Genomic DNA, 15642 nt, shown 5'->3' with positions numbered 1-15642 from the left:
CTGTTAACTGTGGTCACAATACTTTTGATATTCAGCCTGTAGTATATCTGCCCTGCATCAACATTTTAACTGTTCAGGACTGCTGTCCTCTCTTATTTCTGTATTCATGAAATAGGTAGCTGGCTGGGTTATATAATTCTACTCATTATCTGAATGCCACTTTCTTTCTCATTTACCCTGTGATTCTTAAACAAAAAATGTGTTGCATATGACGCCTTGTGCCATTTTTGATGGTCGTTTCCCAGCGAATGATCCTGAAAATATCATGACAAAATATCCAGTAATTTTTCTGGAATGTTGTCAACTGCTGTTGGAGAGAAAATATTCCTGTTTTCTGTCTGTAAGTATGCGCTTTTTTGTTGTTGCAAAATTACAGGGTGAGTTAAACTAAGTGTATATTGTTCTGCACTTGCCATGCTTACTGTATGTGAGTAAACCGGCAAATCCACTGTGGAGATCTTAATGAGAGGTTTGCAATCATGGTCCTGGAGAGCCGCAGGATCTGGATTGGTTGAATTGGTTGATGATTTTAAGGTGGAAACAAAAACCAACAGAGCTTATGGCTCTCCGGGACCAGCATTGCAGACTCTTGATCTAGACGAACAGTACCATGACAGTGCTTGAGTGGAGTGCAGAGGTTGTTGAAATGTCACACTGCACATCTGTGGTGAGTCAGCTGTGCAGATTCACCCTTCTCTCTTGCCAAACAGTATTTTCCCACATTTGCACATACTGACTGGGTGATGAAAGGATGCGAGTTTCATAATAGCCACTTCCTCATTCATTCCGGCTTGGAGTGACTACAAGGGACACTCATCCTGCCGGCTGAGTGACTGGTGCCTTCCTTTCAGACTGTTGCTCCACACAAGGCAGGTAAATGGAGGAAGATGTCTGTATGTAAAAATCCAGTGAATTAGGAAAGAAATTCATTTTGATGTTCCTGGCTTCCTGCCTTATGCGCATCATGAAGCCGTGAGCTGCCCACAAGACTTTGAAAAGACAAATTTGAGCCAGTCATGTGCTTATTACTTTGGTTTTCACATTGACACCTACACCAGTTTTAGCAGACATTTATTACTCCTTCATTTGGGTTTATGACACTATGGGACTGAACCTCAGTAGCAAGCCAGATGGTTTTGGTTGGTGACCAAGAACTCTTCAGAACTTGCATGGGAGGATGACTTTAGTATCACACTCTGTCTGTCCAGTACATTGGTGCCTGCCAGCAACTACACACTTTATAAGTGTACAAGTATAGTATGGAAACAGTCTCGCAATACTGCTTCATACGATATCCTTAGCAGTTAAAGGCCCAAAATTTAACTTTCTTTTCATCTTTCTTTTTTTCATATCATCTTGGAGCTTTTAATTTGTGTTCCATACTGATTCAAGTAAAAAAACAAAAAAATCAGGTTGAGGTATAAATATTGAGTGCTATTTTTCAGTTTCCCTGTTTGCAAAACGATATCCCAAGTGACATGACAAATGCTTTTGTATTAATATCGGATGACGTTGCTAAATGTTAGCACAGATAGCTGACCATTGGGCTCTGCGGTGCTCTGGGGGCAGGGTTAAGGGCTTCAAAAAACCTACGTTGCTGCTCTTTGCGAACATTTTGTGGGCGTTTTAGATACTAAAACCAGGAAGAGAAAGCTTTGTGTGGGTGGGCTTTTCAAGGCTTTACAGGCATGGTGGGATGCAATTACCCTCTCTGACAGTATTTGTGCCATTATGTTTCTCCCGTGCCGGTTTGGATTTCAGAGGTCTAGGAATGTTTTGGAAGTTTTTCCTGCTGTCCCGCTTGTTTGGATTGGTTTGTGTATCAGCCAGTTCTGTGCCACCTGGGCTCTGCCCAGGTTACCCAGAGACTGACGGGGTTAAAGGGACCCCCTTGCCCTTAAGAGGAGTAATTTGACTCCTGCTGACCTCTCATTCCACCCCCCCCAGGAACGATGCTGGATCTGGGCCTAGATAGGCTGAGCATCCTGTTTCCATCATTGTGTAGCCTGTTACTACATGTAATATCAAACTCCACGGGACCATTACACGTATGATCCTATCCCTAATCCTCTTCAGACTACACCATGGCTCCTGGCTGTGTCTGCTTTCCTTTCTTTTTGAAATTCCTTTTGTAGTAGTAATGTTAGAGGTGTAGCTGTGTTAAGCCATGTCCTTGCAGTGTTTTCTACTTTGTGTCTACTTTTTGTTTGCTGTTTGTTCAGTCAGCTTTACATTTATTGGTTATAAATGGCCCTTCTGTGCCTTCTTGTTGATATTGCTATTTGTATTTGAGATAACACTGATGATGATTGGTATAGATGGCACCTAATAGAGGTGAGTAGCGGCATGACATCACACACTCCCCAGATCTTCCTCCAGCAGGTGACTGTGCTACAGAAAGGCAGGCTGCGTCACATTCGTTCCTCACGGTTTGGCTTGTTCGGACTGAAAGGCACATTTGTGTAACTGTCTGTGCCTGACTGTGAGCCCTGGGACTCTTGAGTGCAGTGTGTCCCAGCTGTGAACCAGCCCAGTTTACATACCAAACCCCTTACAGCACTCCGGGGGGCATTCAGTCTATCCGCAGAGCAATGCTCAGTCTGTTCTCCACTCTGTAATGAATTTAAACAAGCATTACAGTTCATCCCCCCTGCAGTTCCTACGCAGTGTTTCTCACTGATTTCAGGAACCTCAAAACTTGTGGAATGTGAGTGCCAAAGAAAACATTACAATATCGGAATAATGCCATTCATTACCTAAAGAAAGAACATTCCTATGAGGTACTCAGAGCTACAGAACAAAGCTCCATCAAGGTTGGGCTAAATTCATCCCTTGTCATCATGCAAGAAGCCCACTTCCTACTCCGCCTCCTCACATATTCAATTACCACCATTAATTTAATTTTCTCACTCATTGGCACATTCAACTTCAGCATAGCTGTCTGCTGCCTTTTCATTTTTAAGAGTGTTTCTCTTCAAGGATTTGTACTTCAACTGTACATGTACTGTGATCATTTAACCATTTAGTTGGAAAAATCAGACTTATGTTTGATGCTGCTCAATCAAGATTAAATAATTTTGGATGTTGATATTGATTCTTCTTTTTTTTTATATGTTTCTATTGCGATCCTATTATCACACTGTAGCATGTTTAGTTGAGAAAACAAGGTTCAGATCATCTTTCAGTTTCTTCGCATGGCCGACAGTAATGCGGGTGCAAAATGAGTGGACCACTGAAACGTGATGTGTTGGGTGGGTGTGGGTTTTGCATGTAATTGTTTGCATCTAACACACATTGGTGCCTCCTGACTCTACACTTGAAGAAACGCGGTGGCCCTGGCAGCTGCCTGCATTCATGCTCAAGTCCTGAATCAACTTTGTGCCTTCTCCACAAAGAAAAAATCCCCAATTATTGTGCCCTGAAAAACTGTACATGGCTGAAGGACCAGCAGGGGAAGAGAGAATGGAGAGGGGCTTAAAGAATTGCTTCCATCTGGCGTGTGAAGCGAGCGTGGTGGCAGCAGGGCATTGTGGGTATTGTGCGGGAGTGTGCAGCTGCTGTGACTGGTGGTGGGGGTCAGGGGGGTTGAGGGGGGACCCTGCATGGTGCTGTGAGACCCAGCTTCCACGCAGAGTGGCTTTCTCCTGCATCATTCTTCTCTGACACAGGCGCAGTCTCTCCCCAGCGCTGGCGCTGATCCATGGGCCGGGACGAAACAAAAGCCCAGTCCTTTTGTGTGTACCTTAACTTTGAATCAACTGAACTTTGCAGGAGCAGTTTAATTAGGAACAGAACTGCTATCCAGGTGGAAGCTTTTAAAAAAATGTCTCATGTTAACGAGACATATTTAATCTTCCTTATTTCCTCGTCCTGAAGACTACATGCTTGGGCGATGATGACATGTGGAATGTGCCATATGTCCAGTACATGGTTTCTGTATGTAATGCCTCTGTCTGGACCATATGATGTTACATATTAATAACCAAGATTGGGAAGTGGGATCCAGGTCAGCCCGACCTTTGTACAATACAATGATAGGAATGATGATCACTCTAAAGTGAGGGGCTGGGATCCGTACTGAACAGACTGGCCTACGTTCTGTATTCAACTCTGTTACCTGATTGTTTGGGAAGTCTGGAAAGGGCTGAGAATTTGCCACGGTTTTCTATTTTTTCCTTCTGCGCTGGAGCTTGGGTGTGCAGGGGCAGATGTTTTGCTCTCCTCTGTGTTCACGGATCAAAGTCTGTGTTTGGGTCAAAACCCAGAACTCTTCCTGCTGTGGGCTAGTTTGCACCTTTCTATTGAGCTAGTGGGGTAAGGACAGCACCCAAATGAATTAAAGGTTGAAACATGGGCTTCAGAGTGGGCTTTGATGGATGTATACTCACAAAACAAAGAACTGTATTAACAGGTTCAAGGCCATTAAATTTTGCTCTTACTTTCACATTATAAAATTCCTTATGAATTTGCCCCTTGTGGGTGACGTTATTCAGAGCAGAATAAAGGAGACTGTTATTTTGACCTTGGCTCTTCAGTGGATTTAAAGTAAGTGGCTTTAATTACAGATGAGAAAAGATCTCACCTTGAACCTCAAATTTACATGTACGCACTTTGTAAAGCCCTGTTATTGGAAACCCTCTTAGGAAGCCATCCAGGAAAAGTGTTGAATTCGGGCCATTAGTCTTCAGAATTGCTGCGCTCTTTAAAGGAACTGCCCCAGGTGAGTATCGGTTGAGTTTTTTTCACTGGGGTCTGCGCTGCATTAACAGGGCTATTTTTAGACACTGCTCGTCCCGCTCCCGACAAGCTGCTCACTCCCTCCTGTATACTCAGCTCTCTCTTTCAAATAGTGTCTAATGTGTTGGGTTCACAGTTGTGATGGACAGGGCAAATATTGGGGCATTCCTGCCTGTGGTGTGTTGGTCGGCAGGTCCAGCCTGTCTGCTCTGACAAGGCCAGGGGCCAGTGGCGTCACAGCTGCCCGCCAACATTCCAAACTTCATCAGAGACAGGAGGGCTCGATAATACCTTATCAATCCTCTGTGGGAGGGGGGCACAGGGCCTGACCTGCACTTTCCCAAGGACAGCAAACACAGAGCCCTTTCTCTCCTCCGTCCAGGGTGACGTGTACGTGCTGTGGCGGCTGGAGGCCAAGGTAATAATAACTCACGGCCAGTGAAAACTCACCGAAAACTCACTAGTCCCCAGTGAAATCGTGAGCTTATGCAAGATCCTTGTCATAGTGGTCATGCCGTCATGGGATTTGGGTACTAACTGTCATCCTGCCGACCAATGACATGCAAAATCTGGGTCCTAATGGTCACACCGCCCCCGCCCCTCGATGATTGATCTTTTTCGACAGATATGAACTCTTGGGAGGCTGGGACTGCTTGAGGTGCCCAATTCCTGTCTTGACAGTGGTGAAATTGATTTTCCATGCAAGCCTGCCAGCAAACATACAATGTAGAAGGTGTCAGCGCCTGTCGCCAGTATCCTCATCATGGAGAAATCCATTGGTCGCCCTCCTAACTGCCTGGCTCTGTGTTGGTGCTCAGGTTATGGCCCATTTGCAGAGCACAAAGAGAGGACTCCAGCCCTGTTAATCAGCCACATCACGGCTGTCAGGGCGTGTGGGCTTCAGAAGCCGTGTGCACATTCCAGGACCTTCTCATTGTGACCCTTAACTAGTGATGTTAATGGTTAATCTATGATCGATTGTATAGTACATGTTCATGTTTATCAAGCTTGAAGCTTGAAGATTGAAAAAATATTCACTATTTGAGAGAAAACATAATTATTTAAATTGTCTACCAGATAGACGTGTATGCATTAACCTGCTGAGACAGGCTTGGGTATCTACATCTGGGTACTGACGCAGCTTGCAACGTGCCATAGGCATGCTGGCAGAGCCAGTCAGGGGGGAAACCATCCCATGCCTCTCACTTTTGTGAATAGGTACCCATTGTAGATCATTGCTATTTTATCATATTTGCATTGCAGCAAATTGCATTGAAATGTTGTTTCCTTAATACCGCAAAGGCATTTTAGAATGAACCAAATAGAGTGCAGTCCCTATGCAGTTACAGAGTAGATAAATTATCCAAATCAGTGTGGCCTGAGGTATTCTTCCCCAACATCTTATTGAATCCCTACATTATGGCCCATGACCATGAAAAACACATTTCAAAGGGTTCTTTTATGATAAATAATACTGCAAATCCAGGATTAAGTAACAAATGTGACAAAACTGTGACAAAATGTCTTTCAATTCTAATTATAATATGGAGACTGTGTCCTTCGGCTACATCATGACAATTTAATAGACTGTTTAATAGACAATTTAAGTGTAGCAGTGTAAATTCTCTGAGCCATGTTGACTTAGGCTAAGTTGCCTTTTCATCTAAATTCAAAAGCCATCAAAACAAATATTAATATATAATAAAAATGTTTTTTTCACCTTCTGGTAGATATTTTGTTCTAATGTGTTTTGAATGTGGGTGAAAATAAACTCCTTTCATAAAGCCTATTACCTTTGCATCACTCACATGTTTATTGGTGAGCAGAGGCAGAAAATCCAGGTTCAGAAAGTAAAAGTCATCCTCAGTAATTTGTTCCAATTACCTGCATTTGCTAATTTGCGCAATTCTTCAGCCAGGAGGTAGAACTTATTTGTGAAATGGGTGGAAGAAACACATGGCAGCACTTTTACTTTCTGGCCCATGGGCTGTCCACATCTGTTGGACTAGAGTATATAATTCAATTTACCTTAAAGACTATTGATTAATCATAGTGGTTAGCGTAGTGGTTAAGGTACTTGACTGTGATCCGCAAGGTCGTTGGTTTGATCCCAGGTCCGCCTAGCTGTTGGGCCCTTAACCCCACATTGCTCCATGTCTAATCAACTGTATGTCACTTTGGATAAACGCCTCAGCCAAATAGCATGTAATGTAATGTAAATACAAAATGAGCTTAAAGTGTTAACTGTCTACTCCGATAGCCTTGCTAACCATGTGATGTGGTATTCAGCCAAGCGTTGGTCTATGTGCAGGTCACGAGCCACTAATGTTTAGATGTGGTTTTTGACCCAGAGTGACATCATTTAATAAACTTCCTGCTGTTGAGGCAAAGAGGTGAAGCTCAGAGACCGCAATTGTGAGACGTGATTGGCAGATCTGGTGAGCATAGATCAGAGCAAAGGGCAGGAGGATTGTGGGATTAGTGAGGTTATATGTTAGGATGTTCTTGCTTCAATCGGTCAAATTATTCACACTGAGGAGCCAGGCACAAACCAACGGATGAAGCACACAGGAAAATTGACACGTTAATTACAAAAGAGTATGTTATAAAGAGCCATAACCATGCCTTTGTCAGGTCACAGCTGACATATGATCACCACCATTTTCTCATTTCATTTCCGCGTATGAGGAATAGGTTTATCCGTTAGTCTTTCAAATTAGTTTGAAGAGTAGAAATCACGAAAGAAAACATGGGAAAATCACACTAAGCTGTATAGAGAGAGACATATGATGACAACTGTATGTAGCTGGTGTGGACCAGGCCACCATAGAAGCTTGATTGTGTTTTTTATTTTGCATGTATTTTTGTATTCTACAAAACATTATGTAAAAACGGACACTGTGAAATCGTTAATGGAACCACTGCGCTTTGCCCCTCTGAGGATTTGAACCTGCAACTCTCCAGTCCATATAACATAACATAACAGCCCTGCACCTCAGCACTGAGCTTGGTGTTGCTAAGTTTCTGGTGACTGATGGGGGCTGATCCCATGCTCCATTATTCCACATCACTGATGGTTCCTCGGACCGGCAGAGCGAGTGAGGTGGAACTCAATCCTGTTTTCCAGCCCTCCAAATCCCTTTTACCAGGGCAGTGTGGCTGCAGGAGGTCTCATCAGGACTGAAGTGTATTAAAATTCCTCTCTGAGGCTGAGAGCCCTGACCTGTGCATTCAGGGAAGGGAGTGCAGGAAACTGAGCATGGCGTTAACTGCGTGCTCCGGAGATGCCTTCATTAAGCCTGTTTGGTTATTGGTTTTCCCCTGCTGGGAACTGGATTTCTGTGATAAAATTCGCAAACGCTTCCCCGGTGATGCGTACAATGGTTGCCATCTATGATAATTATGTTTTTCCATAAAGGAAGTCAGAATTTTCATGGGAGTAGTAATAACAAAAAACTACTGAATTTACATGTTTAATGTCTCTATGGGATTTTGGGGAACTCTTTTAAAGCGATGCAGATGGCTGAATGGTAAATGATATTAGAGGTTCCTTTGGGTTTAAAGTTACTTGATTGCCTAATGAAATACACATTTTTATAATGTTACATTTCATATTTAGATACAATACACTCAGTGAGCGCATTATTAGGTATATAATAGACTTATTTTTTAGACTTATTGGTCTTCTGCTGATGTAGCCTGTCCACAATGTTCAGAGATGCTCTTCTGCATACCACTGTTGTAATGTGTGGTTATTTGCCTTACTGTCACCTTCCTGTCAGCTTCTAGCCCTTCTCTAACCTCTCTCATTAACAACGCATTTCTGCCCGCAGAACTGCTGCTCACTGGATGTTTTTGTTTTGTTTTTTTCTCTGCAAACTCTAGAGACTGTTGTGGTTGAGATCCCAGTTTCTGAGATACTCAAACCACCCTGTCTGGCACCAACAATCATTCCACGGTCAAAAGAAATTAGATCACATTTCTTCCCCATTCTGCCAAGTTGCCAAGTTAGTGTACCTAATAAACTGAGTATATATTGAAGGATGGGTGATCGGCCAATCACCCCTTCTGTGCCAGACTTTTTGTCAAATTCAGTGCTGGCTATGGAGTGGAAACGCTCTAATTATTAATTTATTTTCCACAGAAGTGACCGCTCTTGCTGGGAAAGCTGTGTTGGGCTTTCTTGTTTCCCTTCTGTCTCCTGACTCATGTTAGGAGCTGAGCCAGACCAGGCCAAGCTGCTGAGTCTTGTGTTAGGAGCAGGACCAGGCCAGACCAAACAACATGCTCCCTGGGACTGTGGGGCTGTTACTCTGTGTGGTAATAGACCCTCAGTGGTCAATTATCATCTGACTAATTAAGACATAGCACTTCGCCCTTGTACTGAAATGTGGGGCTTCAGGACATCTCACAGGGACTCTGAGATAAGCAAACATGTCTGAGGTTGCCGCAGGTCATATAAAACAGTGTCTCACACAGTTAAATGCTTGAATACCCCCTTGTCTACTCCTACTTCCCAGACCAGTGTGTGCTTCTCTCCTTTGTGTTAGTCTGGTTGTCTTTCAGATGTTCATGTGGTTGTGTGAACTCTGGTCAGAGGTTTATTATTGTAGCAAAAGCCTGCAGTCAGTAATTATCATGATTTAACTAGTTAAGAAGTAGTTGTATGTGCTTGTGATGAGATACCAACCCTCTCCTTTGATGTGGAGGTTCTGGGCCCTTCCTGTTGTTATTTTTTAGCATAAGCTCTGTCTCAAGGTTTAATAATGGAAAGCACACCGTAAACAGCAAGGTAAGAGCGGTGATTAGGTGATCAATCCAACAATTTGTTGAATCAATTAGTGTGTTTAGGATGAAGAGAGCCCTTGCACACACACAGACACACACACACACACAAATGCACACAAACACCACACACACACACGCACGCATATGCAGACACATGCTCCCAAGTTTTACGATAGATTTGATTTAATGGTCCAATTTATATTCAGGCACAGCAGAGTGTATTTTTGCAGCTGTGAATCTTTCAGGATCTGGGTGAAAATATTCTACTGCTCATGTTATCCCTGTGTATTTAATGGATTTATATGTCTGTGTTGTTTTTCCATTTTTCACCACATGTGATATTTTGATGTTCTTCTGTCACGATCACAATCGCCCAAGTTGTTATGTATAATGTGGCAACTGCTGATAATTAACAGTAATGACAGCATGAGGTTGAAAAACAGCCAGTCAGATGATTAATGGCCACTGAAGCCTCCTCTCTGTTTTATTAACCAAGCACAGACTGTTATTTTATGTGAGTCACAGTCATACTTGCAGCAGAGAAAAAGAGTTTGACCTTTGACCTCTGGCTTCAGATAGCTTGATCCCTGTAAGAGACACGGGCCTTCAGGATGAGACAGTAAAGCTTCGACCAGAGTTGGAGATTCCTGGTGCTGAACTGGGAGATGATTAGCTACCTTTGCACAGACTTTTTAAACAGGAAGTTCCTGACAGAAGGAATGCAGGTCTCTTCAGTGTTTTTATTGTGCATCCCAGTCCCATAGACAACAGTTTCCTGTAAACAAGACCACCACCACCCCCCACCCCCCACAGAGATCTGACCCATGGGCAAACTGAAATGCAGTGAATGGTACTGAAAAGGGAAGTGAATTATGTCAGTTAAGTGAATGAATGAAGCAAGACTTTTCATTAAACCTGAAGTGGCCTGCTTCCCTGAGTGTCCTCAGAAGGTGATGCCTTTTGATACCGTGCACCTTGGGAATATCTGATTACAGCTGCGGCTACCCCTGGAGAATGCATATTTGAATGAGGGATTGAGTTGGTGGTTAAGAAATCAAAGGCAGAGCACCCTCATTTACATTTTCTCCTAGCAACAAAGCCACATCACAGCAATACAGTAAGATACTCTAACAATTTGAGCAAAGAATGGCATGAAATTGTGTTTTATATTCCATGGATGTTACAGGTATTTAAACGTGTTAAAAGTTTTTCATTTTTGTTGTTTTAATGCGTAATAGATAGATAGATAGATTGGTAATGTCAGTGTTGTAGCCCTACAGAATCTTCCCTAGAGCTGTATATTTTCTGTATGCGGAGGTCTGATCACAGGAGAAGTCTTTGCCTTATGGGTACTGAGTACAGAAACCGCAATTCTCCCGTGCAGCTTGTAAAACTTGAGATCTGAAATAAAAAAACAGCCAGCTGTTTTCATGGTCTTCTTGATACACATGTTCCTGGGAAAGAGTATTCATGCTTTAATGAGGCAAGAGAGTGACCCCTGTGTGTTAATCCTGGCTCACCCCACTGAAACATATATAGCCTAGATACACAAAGGCTCATATCTGAAAAGTTCCAAATGTCTGTCTCTCCTTGCTCAGCAGGCAAAGGAGTTGGCTTAATTTAATGACAGCATTTTATTCAGAAAAAGAATAAGGGTACTCTATAATTAGCCTCTGGTTACTGCTGTGCAAGGTATTCAGTATTACCTTTTAAAAGTTTAATTGGTCTTGAAATTGATGGAGTAAGTGATGTGAAATGTCGTTTTTGTTTCAAGTATAGCCCATAACAATATTTCTACAATTCCTTTGGCGGCCAATGCATATTGCATTATTATTTCATGATTCATTTCCTCAGTCTTTAACTTTTAGCAAGTCCAGTCATTAGCTTCCATTCATTGCTTGGAGGAACGGATGTGCTAAACTTGCGATTTGATTTTAAAGGAAACAGACTGAAATGTGTTGCACATTTAATCACACTGTGGGGAATTCACATTCATCATATATTGGATAGCTGATGCAGTGTTCTCATCGCTGGGTTTAAGGTCCATATTTGTCACTGAATTGGCTGAAAAGTGTGCAGAGAAGACCAACCCATATATTCCCATGACTCAAGCTCTCACTGGAATGTAAGCTGTAGAACATGCTTAATTTCTGTCAGCATATTTTTCCTTAAACGGATCAAATCCCCAATATCTTTGCTGCAATGTTTTAGGCAGGCAAATAAGGGTTTAATAATGTTTCATCAGAGTATTGCAGGCTTTTTCAGAATTTGCCATCTGTTATGTGTTGATGTGATTTATTGCTTTTTGTTTTGCCAAAATGCATAATGCTCATTTAATTGGAATATGACTGAAAGGATTTCCCTGCTCTGGTGGACTTACCGAGACATTTGGACATAAAACGGTTATCTTGTCTCTTGCCATGGCCAGTGGCAGGCCAGTAAGTGTAGCAGTATGTCTTAGTTTATGGCTAAGGAAATCACTGGGATTACGTAGGATTTAATGATCACCATAAACACTGGGAGCAGAACATGCATATAGGCTGGGTTTTGGGAAATCTATGAGGCAGAAAGCCCACACATTGTCTGATTGATTCTCCACCTTTGGAATGCATCTATGGCCTCTCCCATCAAAAGGTTATCTGAAGGGTTATCTCCAGGTTTCTGCTGGAGTGCTCTTGCGAGCCGCACTGCGGACAGACGGAAGGGCCGTTTTCAGCGCCATGTGTTGAGTGTGAATGCTGGCCTGACTGTCTCGTGTGTCCTGTGATTGGTCCCCAGGTGGTTGGGAATGAGAGCGGAGGCAATGATGACTGCCAACAAGAGCATCAAGGCTTCTACCCGCACTGGAGGGAGTAAAGCACACCGGGACATTCCGGAAAGGTGAGAAACATGGAGGGGCGGGGGAGGTGTATCGTGATGAGGGCGATGCCAACATCAACAACTTTTTCATGCTGACTTTGATGTTATGCAATGACTTGATGACACACAACTAGGAAAGTAAGCATTTAACAAAGAAATGTGCCTGTAATTAGTAACCAGCCTTTGTAGGCTGCCTGGCTCTAGGAGATGGATCTTACATGTTTACTGTCCAGGCTTTCAGTTATGCTGTTGGCAAATATTGGTTGTGCACATTATGCATGATGTGATGTATGTAATATTTACTGCGATTTCACAGTGATGCAATCCCATACGACAACAGTAATGGCATAAGTGTGAGATTTGTGCATCTATATATTTTTTTTATTCTAAAGAGAAGGGCTTTGTTTGAATATAGTCTGTTCTGCCATGGAGCAGAAACTTCATGTGTTTTGCAGTAATTTACCTTCTGGATACAAGAAGTAAACACTGCCTGAGGATGAAAGGTGTGAACAGACATACGGGTCATTTCTTTGCGAAATGTGATTGGTCCTTCTCCCTGTCTGCACATACAGTAACTCCACAAACAGTGTAGGCCGCTTCTTTGTTAGCATGTATTCTATGAAGCCCTGATTAGTTTACTATTGAGGAAGGATATTGTTAATTATAAACTAAATAAATAGAACTGAAATAATGCGGGTTGTCTATGTGCAGGGACAGCTGTGCAGTTTGGCTCAGGAAACCCTGCCACAGTCACCCCCACTGTCCGACATGCACCCCCTGTGGCATTAAATCCTTCTCCTGCCACAGCTGTTACACAAAGACAAACAAATCACCTGTGATTTGTGATACAAAATTGGTTTCTATCAGTCAGTCAACAGCAGCAGAAGGACAGAGTGATCTATGTGCAGTGCAGACAATGCTGCCATAAAATCTGAACAGATCCGTGATTCTCTGACGTCAGGGAGACAAGGGGGAAAGAGGAAGTGGAGATTTATGTGCTGAAGGAGAAAGGAGGGTTGCCTCCTGGGCTGGAGAAGCAGGGCATTTTCAGTAAATCACAGATGTTATCTGCCAGGCGGCGCTGCACAGGGAACCGTTCCAGAGGTCAGGAGGTTTCGAGTGGCGGGGAGAGATTCTGGGAGGCACTCTCCGGATTCCTTTAGTAGTGAAGAAACTTTTAATAGACCGCAAAGGAGCATACATCACTGTAAAAAAGTGAAGTATGAAAGAAAGGAAAGGAGGGAGAGAGGCAGATTGAGGTTGAAGGAAAGGAAAAGAGAGAGGGAGAATGAGAGAAAGTCCGTGTTTGGTGGCAGTCCCTTGGGACTGTTAATTAGCTCTTTCTGGGACATCCATCTTTTGATCTGGGTTACTGGATCCTCTACGTCCCTGCTTCTTGGGTCACATCCAAACAGGAAATGGTCTGTGGCTGACTTACAAGTCCCTGGAAACATTTTGCTGTGATTGGCTCACTATGTGGTCCAGGTGTATTTTATATTCCCTGATGCCATAACTGGGCTTGCTTTTGGCCCAGCCCTTCGACCCAAACCTGACCCAGCTTCAAAAAAGTCCCGGACCAAATGCTACCCAAACTCAACGTAAAAGCAACCACAACCCAACTCCAAACAAAACCTGATCCAAATGAAGCCCAAATCAAAACTTATTCAAACCAACCCAAACCCAACCAAGAACTGATCCAACCTGTTCAAAACCTGATCTAAACTCAACCCTAACCAAACTGACCCAACCTGAATCAACCACATGGATTAGGCCTATACCCTTCTTTGTTTTGTGCAAATATCAGTGATTAATGGAACAGTTTATGGTTATCAGTTAGATTTAAGCATTCTGGTTTACAGACTTTTAATACTTTTTTTTTTTTTTTCTTTGTTTTTAGATAAATATGTCATGTTCACAGCCACGTCTCAGATTTACCAGCAGGCTGTATGAGTGAGAGTGTTTGTTGTTGGGGAATTAATGGGTGCCTTTCGTGACATATTTGCATGCATAGTCACTGACCACACCACAGTCTAGTCTGTCATTGGCTGTTCAGTCAGGTGACTGTTGCAGTGCACATGACAGTGTTCTTGTTCTCTTCATGGAATGTATTCATCAATAAGGATTGAAAAGTAGGAGTGTGGGCGTGAGCTTGTGCATATGAACTATGGTTGCGTGGCATCATTTTTTCACAACCTGGTGTGTTTAGTAAATAATACCCTGGTATGCAGTATCACAGGTCTTTTTCATAAATCTTTGGCTATGGATGCCATTGATTGAATAAAACCATTAATTATTTGAATAAAAGAGGCTTGAGTTGATAAATGCAAAAGCTCCGTTTGATTTTCTGTTTATCGTTTAGCTGTACTAATCAAAAAGCAACACCCGTTAAATTTAATTGAAGGCAGATTTGCTCTCTGTAGAATGGGTGAGTTTAGGTTAAACCTTTCTTGTGGACTAAACTTCCATTTTTTGGGCTGCTGTATAGCCTTATGAGACACAGAAAAGCGGTATACTCTGCTACACTAGTGTAAACCTGATTCCATTGTGCTCACTTTGGCACATTAATCTGCCTATTCAACACAGGAAGGCACAACCGTTTAATTTGGACATTCAAATGAACAGAGGAAAAGATGGGTGGGTTATTCATGGAAAGATAAGGACGGCTGGATCACTAATTCCTTTGAAATGTTTGCTATTGTTCATTTATTACGTCAGTCATAAAAAAATAGGCTCAGTGCCAAATATGACCATAATGAAGATACACAATATAGCATAATAACAGTATCTAGGGCCTGATCCTGCCTTGAGATATGCAGGCTTAACTGTAATTCCCACGAAATTTAAGTGCTTCTTCCTTATGCCCGTTCCTTGGGAGGGAAGTGGGAGTATGATATGATGAATATGGTAAGTGTTAATAAAATAGATGTGCACTTGTGGAGCCTTACTGAGAAGAAGGTGTTGTCCATTGATTTAGGTGTTTTAGGTCTTGGGTGTGTGTTATAAATTCAGTGTCAGAGCTCCTTTACCTCGGATAGGTAAATATAATTTCACCTCCAGAATGCTTTTGTGAACAGCATCCAATTCATATGTACGTGTAAATATTTCCATTCATATGTACGTGTAAATATTTGGTATGCCTTCTCTCTCTCTCTCTAGGTTATAATTGTTTACAGGGTAACGGCAGGTCTATTTAAAAAGTAATTGAATGCAGAGGGTGGTCAGCAGTCCCCCTCACATAGTGAGCTTAGGTCTGCCCTG

General features: G+C 42.6%; 1 protein-coding gene across 2 annotated transcripts in view; it reads left to right on the top strand.

The window, feature by feature from the left end:
* The window catches only part of LOC133111361 (DENN domain-containing protein 2B-like), a 58298-nt gene that overhangs the window by 8596 nt on the left and 34060 nt on the right, over positions 1–15642 (top strand). For both annotated transcript variants that reach the window (XM_061221637.1, XM_061221636.1), the window contains exon 2: positions 12304–12405. In XM_061221637.1, the coding sequence (XP_061077621.1) occupies positions 12314–12405 (92 nt within the window). In that variant the 5' untranslated portion in view covers positions 12304–12313. The remainder of the gene's footprint in view (positions 1–12303; positions 12406–15642) is intronic.

The sequence above is a fragment of the Conger conger genome, chromosome 15, assembly GCF_963514075.1.
Source record: "Conger conger chromosome 15, fConCon1.1, whole genome shotgun sequence".
NCBI lineage: Eukaryota > Metazoa > Chordata > Actinopteri > Anguilliformes > Congridae > Conger > Conger conger.
The sequence above is the reverse complement of the archived record's forward strand: the minus strand, read 5'-3'. Positions and strand labels throughout refer to the sequence as shown.